At 59.2% G+C, this 9,891-nt stretch overlaps 1 protein-coding gene across 1 annotated transcript in view; it reads right to left on the bottom strand.

The window, feature by feature from the left end:
* Positions 1-1,219: 1,219 nt before the first annotated feature.
* MAN2B2 (mannosidase alpha class 2B member 2) overlaps positions 1,220-9,891 on the bottom strand; it is a 22,023-nt gene continuing 13,351 nt past the window's right edge. The window contains 11 exon segments of the mRNA XM_040494921.1: positions 1,220-1,434; positions 2,287-2,364; positions 2,367-2,408; positions 2,950-2,961; positions 6,648-6,800; positions 6,803-6,818; positions 6,894-7,004; positions 8,082-8,224; positions 8,385-8,497; positions 9,078-9,231; positions 9,346-9,500. Of these exon segments, the coding sequence (XP_040350855.1) occupies positions 1,220-1,434; positions 2,287-2,364; positions 2,367-2,408; positions 2,950-2,961; positions 6,648-6,800; positions 6,803-6,818; positions 6,894-7,004; positions 8,082-8,224; positions 8,385-8,497; positions 9,078-9,231; positions 9,346-9,500 (1,192 nt within the window).

The following is a 9,891-nucleotide window of genomic DNA, read 5'->3' as shown; positions in this document are numbered from 1 at the left end:
TCCATCAACCCCTCTTCCTTTCATCCATTCACACAATTACCATTCCATAAACCAATACATCCATTAATCCATCGTGCATCCATTAATCATCATCCATCTACCCAATCATTCATCAAACATCCATTCATCCATCATCTCTCATCCATTACCAATCCATCCATCCATCTATTCATCACCCATCCACCATCCATCCAACCATCCACAAACCATCACCCATCCCTCATGCATCCATCCACCCATCCATCTATCCATCCATCCATGCATCCATCATCCATCAACCATCCCTCCTTTCTTCTTCCTTCCTTCCTTGCTTCCTTCTTCCTTTATTCTTTCCATCTATCCATCCATCTATCCATCCTTTATCCATTATCCATCATCCATTTACCAATCCATCCACCTATCGATCTATCCATTTACCTATAGATCAACACACATCCACCCATCCATCCATTTACCCATCCACCCATCTATCCACCAATCCATTCACCCATTCATCCATCCATCCATCCATCCATCCACCCATCGATCCACCCATCCACCCATCCATACATTCACCTATTCATCCATTCATCCATCCATCATCCATCCATCCATTCACCCATCTACACATCCATCCATGCATCCATCCACCCATCCATGCATCCATCTGTCCACCTATCCACCTATCCATCCATTATTTATCTACCCAACCTCCATCCATCCATCCATCCATCATCCATCTTTCCATCCCCAAATGACTAAGTGTCCAGCTATGTAGCTGACGCTATGCTGTGTGCAGTGGACAGAGGAGCTACATGGGACAAAGGAAAGAGTGGGACCAGGAGAGCAGAGGAGTCACCTGACTGAGCCACGGACTTGGTAGAAGCTCAAGTAGGAGCTGGCCAGAGTGAAGGGGACAAAGGAGATCCAGGCACAGGAAACAAGATGGGAAAGACTGAGAAGCATGAAGCTGTCTGCCTGTGGTTCCTAGGAACTGATGATGCTGTGTGCGGTGTGACCGCAGCATGGCAGGTGTCAGAACCCCCCGGGATATGCTTGCCAGTTCAGGCCTCACTGAGGACAGAGGCAAGGGGTTGTCTGCAGATGCAGTCCCCCCACATTGACCTGTGTGGGTCCCTGGCAGGTGGAAATGGACCCAAAGCCTTTCTTAACCTACTGTGGTAGATTCAGGAGGGTACAGATTCAGACACAGAAAGTAGTCTGTTCAGGGTCACACAGGTCATAAGGGGCAGCGCTGGGATCTGAACCAGGGCTGCCCAGCTCCTGAGCCAGGTTGGAGCAGCTGGGGTTCCCGAGCATGGCCTGAACCGGGGTGTCCCCAACCTCTGTGGTGGGAACGCTCCTGTGTCCTCCAGCTCCAGTGGTACAGGGTGCTCACGTCCGAGGTCCCCATGAGTGAACGCTCCTCCACGGCCACCATGGACCCCAGCGCCCCCCCCCCCCCCAAGCATGACCTGAAGGGACAGGAGCACTGGGAGGGTGAGTTACCCCGAGGCCCCAGAGCTGAGCAGAGGCAAAGCAGGGGCAGGGCCACAACACAGCTCCTCATTAATTCTCACAGCAAAGTCCGGACAGGACTGCGGCCCCATTTTACAGATGAGGACACTGAGGCCGGGACAAACATGCTTCCCCAAGTGCTGTGTTGGATGAGCATCCCCAGGAGGTGGAGGAGGCTTTGAGTGCCTCCAACATCCAGTCCCCCTCTCCCCGTATTTGCTCAGGGGGGCCCAGGAAGGAAGCCAGGCATAGCTGACCATCCCTGTGCCAAATAGTCATGGACCCAGCCTCCTGTGGGGGGCAGGGGGGAGGCCAGTGGCTGATTCTGGCCACTGAAAAGGAAGGGACCGTCTGCTGCCCGGAGGTGGAGACGGTTTGGGGGAAGCTTCCTTGCCCTGACAGGAGAAAGCACTGGGGGGCAAGGCCCTTTTCGCTGCTGCCCGCCCCCCTTCTGCCTTCACATCTGCTGGCGGGGACTGTGCCAGCTTGTGACCAGGGGGGACCAGCAGAAGAAAAACAGCCAGCATGCTGACAAAGGCCGGCTGCAGGACAAAGTGACCCAGGAAGGGACCAGAGAAAAGACAAACGCCTAGAAGGCTAGGCAGGAGGGAAGGGGTGCCCCTCACCCCCGCCAGCGCCCCCTCCAGGCTTTAGTAAGAACACCCCCAACAATCTCTCTGCCAAGGTCTTTGCCAGAGGGGGTTTCACAGGAGGCACGGCCTCCCTGCTGGAGCCTCAGCCCGCAGCCAGGGAGGACTCTCACAGGGGTCTGAGGGCGGGCCGGGGGTGGGTCGGTTACCTTCAGATTCACCGTCACAGGCTGAGACAGGACCGGGTCCTCCCCGACCTCACACAGGTGCTGGAGCCACAGAGGACGCGGCGGAGGTCTACCTTGGCCTTTCCTCCGTGGCCTTGAGGGACAGTAGGAGGGCGGCAGTGAGGACCCCTCTGAGCCCCAATCCTCCAGTCTGGACCCGGCACTTTGCACCTGCTCTCCACTTCTCACCCTCACCCGCCCTGCGAGGCAGCTGACACGGCCTCCACTTGATGGCCAAGGAAACCAAGGCTCAGAGAGGTGCAGTCACTTGCCCAAAGCCACACAGCAGGTGGGCACCAGAGGGAAGATTCTAGGTCCGGCAGCCTCCAAGGCCTCCTGCCGCACCCACAGGGGCGATGCCAAGGATGCCTGCAAGTCTCCCCTCTGGTCTGATGTGTGGTCGTCCCTGGGCCTGTCCCCAAGAGTCCCAGTGCTCTGCCGGACCCCTCCCCTGCCCTGGGTGCTGTGGTGTGGCCCGGAAGCCCCGAGGCCGATGCACAGGGAGCAGAAGGGATGTGTCCCTTGCACAGAAGCTTGTCTTGCCTCCGTGAAGGAGGAAGCACCTGCTGGACTATGACCTCCCTCTGTCAGGGGCCCTGGTGGCCACAGTGACAAGGGCCTTCTGCTGAGCCCACCAGCCATGAGTCCTGGGGGAGAAATGGACATGGCTGTGTCAGGACAGGGGGGGTTGGGCCTTCTTGCAACTGCAGCACAAGAGGCTTGTAAACTCTCTTCTACGTGTCCCAGGGCGGTGGTTATGGATTTGAGTCCTGAGTCAGGCAAGTCCCTGTCTCCTGATGACAGTGGGGGTTACGATGGTGGCGATGACAAGACACCTGGTTCATGAGGCGGCCGTGAGCTTGGGGAAAGCGGGAGGATCTCACTCCATCCCTGAGGCTCTGTTCCCTCTGCCCCTCACTCGCTGCTCTCCAGGGAGGAGGGACCTCCATTCAGTGGGCCTGGGGCACCCCTAGTCCAGCCCCTTCTCCTTTGGGAGCCAGCCGTCCACAGGAGACCCGTTGACTCTCGGGGGCTCCACACACAAGTGGGAAGGGGACGCTCTGCCTGTGTGGGGGAGGCTGCCTGCCCAGCGTCTTCTGTGACCGGTGGGGGTTCTCGATAATGGGGTTCAGTGTTAGGAAGCCACTTGGCTGCAGAAATGAGCTGCGGTCCCCGAGATCCACTTGATCAGAGATGAAGGTGTTATCTGGCCTGTAGTCACTTCTTTTTCCTCCTTAATCTGTGGACTCCTGAGGTCTCTTTGGTGCGGCCAGGACCCGGGTGGGGCTCCGGGGACAAGAGGGTGGCTGAGGGGCAGTCAGCCCCGCCTTCGAGCTCTGACAGGGGAAAGGGGAGGAGAGGAGAGGGTCCAGCTAGACTTTGACAGTAGGATGAGTTGGTTCATGGCAGGGGTCACCTCCCCCAGGAAGCCCTCCATGATGCCTGCTGGGGATTAACATGAACATCAGCATCATTGTCTGGTGGCTTGGCGGCTTCTCCCTCTAGTCTGAGAGCTCTGTGAGTCCAGGGTCCTTGCCTACCTAGGTCACTGCTCCTAGCCCAGTGCCCAGCACAAGAGACATTTGTTCACTGAATGAATGGAGACTCCGGCAGTCAGGATCCTGAGTCCAGAGGCCAAGTGGGAACTCAGCTGTTCAGGGCTCCAGGAGGAGACCCTGGAGGAAGCAGGACGGGTGTGCAGCCTGAAGCTCTGGCAGAAGGTGGACGATGGCCGGGGGTTGGGGGTGGGGTTAAAAGGGGTCCATGAGAATGGGTGTGGACAAACCCTGGACTGGGGTCCATGCCCATCGTGTGCCCTGCTTGCTGAGTGACCCTGGTCCTCACTACCTCCCTCTGGGCCTCAGTCTCCCCATGGGGCAGAGAAGAGGAACAGGTGACCTCACCGAGGGGAGCCTGGTGGACATGGGGAGGGGCGAGGGAGTCTTGGACTCAGATCACACAGTCCAAGAGCTGGAAGGACCCTGAATCTCTAGTCCAGCCATTTCAGAGCACAGATGGGGAGCCTAATGCCCAGAGAGGGGACGTGGTTTGTTCAAGATCACAGGGCAGGGTCATGATTTCTCGTTAAGGTCTAGGATGTCAGCATCTCCCCTCTTGTCATTCAGGATCCCCCTGCTCAGAAGGCACCTCAGCGCCCCCTTCCTCCTTTTAGGACATGCCCTTTGAACCCTGGGCTGCAGCTGGGGCCCCCACCTCTTCCCAGTCCCTTGGCGACAGTGATGGGTCTGGGATCAGGCCACCAGCTCCCATCGGCCCCAATCAGGAGCTTTCCCTGGGACTCTGCACCTGCGTCTGGAAATTCTGAGTCTGGTTCTTGGTGGTGGTGGGGGGGTGTGTGTGACATGCACCGCAGAGGAATTCAAAGCCGCATCCCAGTAAGGAGCAGAGGGTCTACAGACAGGGAGGAGCACAGCTGAGCGAGGGAGGGAGAGGGGCGGCCTCATCAAGGTTCCAGCCCCTGAGCACCAACCACAGTCCTCCCTTCTCTCTGTCCTGTGCCTGATCCCTGGAATTGAGTCTCCTAGTGGTTCAGCCAGTTCATGTTGAACGTCACCTGCACCCAAGAGAGACCAGACTGGGGCCACTGGGAGATGCTGACCGCAGCCATGAGTCCTCCCGGACACAGTGACATCCCCCTCTGCGAGAAGGGCTCCCAGTCTTCCGGAAGGAACCACGGACCGATCCTGGGGCAGCCCCCCATCTGCTGGCCAATCAGATTCCTGGTCTGGGATCTGGAGCCTCAGACCCAGAGCCTTAGAGGCAGCTCATGGCAGTCCTGGGAGGATGGCTGTGAACACCTGCTCCCCACAGACTCCCAGCTGCCCTGCCCCCACCCCACCTGCCCAAGCCCCTTGTCCAGCTCCTCCAATCCAGGAGCTTGCGTGTTCTGCAAAACCAGCTGCCTCTTCCCTTTCTTTTATTTACAAACAAGAGAACTTCAACTGACACCCCTCAAACTGGACCCTGATCTCTTCCAGGCTTTGCGTCCCCAAAGCACAAAAGCCCAGGCTCTCTCCTCAGCACCGCTCCCCGTGCTCCCTGACCCTAGGTCTGAATGAGCAGGCGCCCCAGTGGACAGCTCAGGAGGTCCTTCAGGAGAGCCCTGGCCCTTACACATCTATGCTGTGCGGCACCCAGCAAGCACTCAATAAGTGCTTCTTGCTTGACCAAGAAAGAGCCTACCTGCTTCTAAAGCCCTGGGAGGGTCCCGGCTCTAAAACTGAAGAAAGGAGAAACTGTAACCACATCTCATCAAAACCTCTGCAAGTGAGGAGAAGCAGCCCCAGTACAAGGTGGAGTGAGAAACACACCAAGTTGCATCTGAGTGTTTCATTGTGTAAGGGCTGCTCCAAAGTCCCATCTTTAATCACAGTTCTTACTGTTTCTCGTGTTCAGTTATTTCAGTAGACGCACGGAACTTTTGTAAATCTACAGAGCTCTGAGTGGAAGCAATGCATGAGCTTTGCTGACCAGACCAGGGACTAGAACCACCCTCACCTGGTGACGGCATACCCAGAAATCGGATAGAACAAGTCTTTTAATGTTGATCCTCTAGGGCTGAAGGCATCAGGCCAAATATGTCATATTGAGACAGAAAAGGAGACATTAGAGCAGAAAATGAAGCATTCAGGGTGAAGGTAGAAGATCGAATTGAAGTGAGTCTCAGATCCACTCACACCAGCTACATGAGCTTGAGTGAACCCGAACCTCTCTGCACCACAGTTTGCCCATATATGAAAAAGAATTGTTTTTTAATGTTTATTTATTTTTGAGAGAGAGTGAGACAGAGCGTAAACAGGGGAGGGGCAGAGAGAGAGGGAGACACACAATCAGAAGCAGGCTCCAGGCTCTGAGCCATCGGCACAGAGCCTGACGTGGGCTCGAACCACAAACCATGAGATCATGACCTGAGCTGAAGTCAGACACTCAACCGACTGAGTCACCCAGCTGTCCTTGCCCACATATTTTTTTTTTTTCAACGTTTATTTATTTTTGGGACAGAGAGAGACAGAGCATGAACGGGGGAGGGGCAGAGAGAGAGGGAGACACAGAACCGGAAACAGGCTCCAGGCTCCGAGCCATCAGCCCAGAGCCCGACGCGGGGCTCGAACTCACGGACCGCGAGATCGTGACCTGGCTGAAGTCGGACGCTTAACCGACTGCGCCACCCAGGCGCCCCTGTCCTTGCCCACATATTAAAAGGATTTTGGATCAGAGACGCGTGAGCTGCCTTCTGCCCGCAGTTGTCCCCATCACGGTGCCCACCCCCCCAGGTCTGCCCAAGTTCATTCTGGGACGAACACCCCCTTACTGTTCAGCTCTCGATGCCGCGCCCGCCCACCCCCCTGGAGCAGGCCCGTGGTGAGGGGCCGGGGTCCCAGCAGCGGCCAGAGCACAGGGAAGACGACGGAGGTGTCGTTCAGCGTGAGGCTGGTACCCAGACCCCAGTCCAAATTGTTCCACACCGGCGATGGGGCATGACCTGGAGGGAAGAGTGAGCAACAGGCCCGCCTCTACCTGCTCCTGCCCGGGGGGTGGCCCCGGGGCCCCTTCCTACCTCCACGTGCCCGTTCCCTTGGCTGGAGTCGCGGCGTGCCTGCTGGGACGGCAGCACGAGCCCGCTTCTGTTGTCCTCGAGGAAGGCGGACTGAACCACGGGGTAGTGATTCTGCGGACACAAACATCGCCAGGCTGGAGGTCGGGGGGCCCCCGTCTGGCCACCCCAGGGAGCCCCCCGCACGGGCACAGCGGTAGCCCCGGTGGGGCTGGGAGACGTACGGTCGAGGCTCTGACTGTGGAGACCAACAGACTGTCCTTCAAACCGGCTCCGCTGCGTCCCGACCATATGAGCTGGGGACTCAGCCCACTCAAGCCTCAGTCTCCCCACCTGGACAAAGGGTGCAAACCCGAGCGCACACTCCTGCAGGAGCGATGAGGGACGTGTGGGGTCCAGCCCGAACTGGGCGGGAGGCTGATGGGGGCTACAGAGAGAAAGGGCCACATGGGGTCCGGGAAAGCGGCCACATCCCCCCGCTGCTCTGTGATGGCCTGGAGCCAAATGTCCTGGGCGGACCCACGTGGACGGTCCGGAGCCCCTGCCTAGCGGAGAACTAGCAAGGGGAGGAGAGGGACCAGAACTCGCAAGCGAGCATGGTGGGGACATACCCCTACGGGCCCCCACGGGTGGGAAAGAGGTGACGTTGACTGAAGGCATAGGAGGCCCCCAGCACCGGCTTCGCAGGGGCTGCTCCCGCTGACCCACCCAGCTCTGGCCAGGGGGTTGTTCCCTAGGTCGGGTCAGCAGGGAGCCATAAAGGGGCTCGTGGTCACCTGCCCCAGGTCACGGGGCTGGAGGCCAAGGTGGTGGGAGCTGATGTCCGGCTTCGGGCCATGGCTCATGGCTTCCACCAGGCAGAGATCTCCGAGGATCAGCTGACGTGGGTCAGGCCCCGCTCCGCCTTGACTGGCATCATCTCGGAATCCTCAGACCCACCCCCGATGAGGCGCTCATCTTACACGAGAGGAAACTGAGGCACGGGTGGGGACGGGGACATTCCTCTGCATGTGGGGGCGCCAGACGCCAGGTGTGACCCGGGTCGGGGCCTCCACCCCTGACTGCACAGCTGGGCAAGGGGGCTCTGCCACTGCAAGGGGCTGTTTAACGGGCTCCCCGCTCTGGCCTCTGGACGAGGGCCGTCAGGGACCCCCCGTGGGCCCCGTGTCCCCCGGGCATCGCAGGCTGTACCCGAGTGATGTTGTTCATGTTGTTCGCATATTTCCGGAAGTGCCTCCACTGCATCCAGCAGCCGCTGTTGTCTGAGGAGAGGACCCGGCGGTTGTGTAGACTGGTGCTGGTCCTCAGGATGGCCTCGTGGTTCAGCTGCAAGGCCACCCCCCCCCCCCCCCCCCCCCCCCCCCCCCCCGGGAGGGGCCCCCCCGCCCCCCGCCGGCCCCGGTGGGGGGGGGGGGGGGCGGGGGGGTGGGTTGGGGGGGGGGGGGTCTTCGGGTGGCCGTGGTGTTCCGGCGCAACGCCCCCCCCCCCCCCCCCGCCCCCGGCACTCCTGCTCGATGCGACGGCAGAGCAGCTCTCTGCCATGGCTGCGTGGGACGTGGGTGAGTTGGGAGTAGATGGCCTATGTGTGATCCGTGTCCCTCACCCTCCTGGAGCAGAAGCCAAATCTGTGGGTCAGGCTTTGGGAACTAGTGGCTCGCCCTTCCTTCCTTCCTTCCTCCTCCCTCCCTTCCTTCTTCCTTCCTTCCTTCCTTCCTTCCTTCCTTCCTTCCTTCCTTCCTTCCTGGTTTTGATCCCACCTTCCCTCCCTCCTTCCTGTCTGCAGCTAGGGCAGGGGGGCAGGGAGCCCTCCTGGGCATATTATGGGAGGAGCCAGGTCCAGGTTCTTGATAAGCAGGAGCTGGGGTGCTCTGCCTGGATGGCTTAGGTCTGTCATGAAAACGCTGTGCTGTCATGAAAACGCGAGACTCCCCTCCTGCGTGAGTCATTGCCCCTGTGGGTTCCTGTCCCAGCTCTGAAGTTGGACACCCTCTACGAGGCACACAGCACGTGCGATGGAGCCAGGAGGCCAGGGAGCAGAGTAACCCTTTCTCCATCAAGCTCCCACGGAGAACGACCATGTGCCAAGCACGGGTCCCAGAGCACGTAACCGGAGCAAACGTGGACACGCATCCCGTCAGGGCCCCGCCCACACGCGCCTCGCACGACCCTGGGGGAGCCTGAGCGCACCTGTAGGGGTACTGCCGGATCTCGGTCCTGAGCTCCCCCGCCACAATCTGCATTCCCACTGGTTTCCCTGGGGCGCTTCGCGGTCTCATTGGGTGCAGATGTGTAGTTATTAGAAATGGGCTGCGGATCCGTATCATGGTTGCGGTTACTCTCTCTGCAGAGACGGGAAAGGGGAAACAGTATTATGTTTGTGCACACGTGTCCCCAGCACGGTCCTCGCCATCGGGGAGCAGGCTAACGAGCCCTCTCCGCAGACGCCAGCCTCGACCTGTGAACACGAGTGATCTCGGCAGAGTAAGTGACAGGCACGAGGCCGCTCGGTGAAGCTCGTGCACTTGCATCAGATAAAGCCCGTGAGACGCCCCCTCCTCCCCGAGCCATAGTGGCCTCAGATTCCTCCCGTGTGCCAGAGGGGACCCAAAGCTGGAGGGCGACAGAGGCTACATAACAGGGCTCTGGGAGCATAAGCCGAGGGGTAGCTTCCCGCGGAGGTGGTGCCTGCTCTCCAGGCGGCCAGCTGGGCCCACCCTACTCCTTTCCGCAGGACCCCAACCGGCGCAAGCGGGGGCCTTTGTCCTGCTGACCCAGATGCCCAGGTGTCAGGAGCCAGCGCCCTCACTCACCTCACCTCATCAAGTTCTCCAGACGCCCGAGGGCAGAGAATATTAACCCATTTCACACTGAGTCACGTAAGGCTGGGTTTCCCGACATCACTGGCCTCAGACCACATGCACTGAAGACATGGTGTAGACACATATATGGTGTAGATGGGTCTATGGTGTAGACGGGTATGTAGTGTAGATGCATATATGGT

The sequence above is a fragment of the Herpailurus yagouaroundi genome, unplaced genomic scaffold (assembly GCF_014898765.1).
Source record: "Herpailurus yagouaroundi ecotype Mexico unplaced genomic scaffold, PumYag 28, whole genome shotgun sequence".
NCBI classification, from domain to species: Eukaryota; Metazoa; Chordata; class Mammalia; order Carnivora; family Felidae; genus Herpailurus; species Herpailurus yagouaroundi.
Note: the sequence above shows the minus strand (reverse complement) of the source record. Positions and strands in the feature narration are given on the sequence as shown.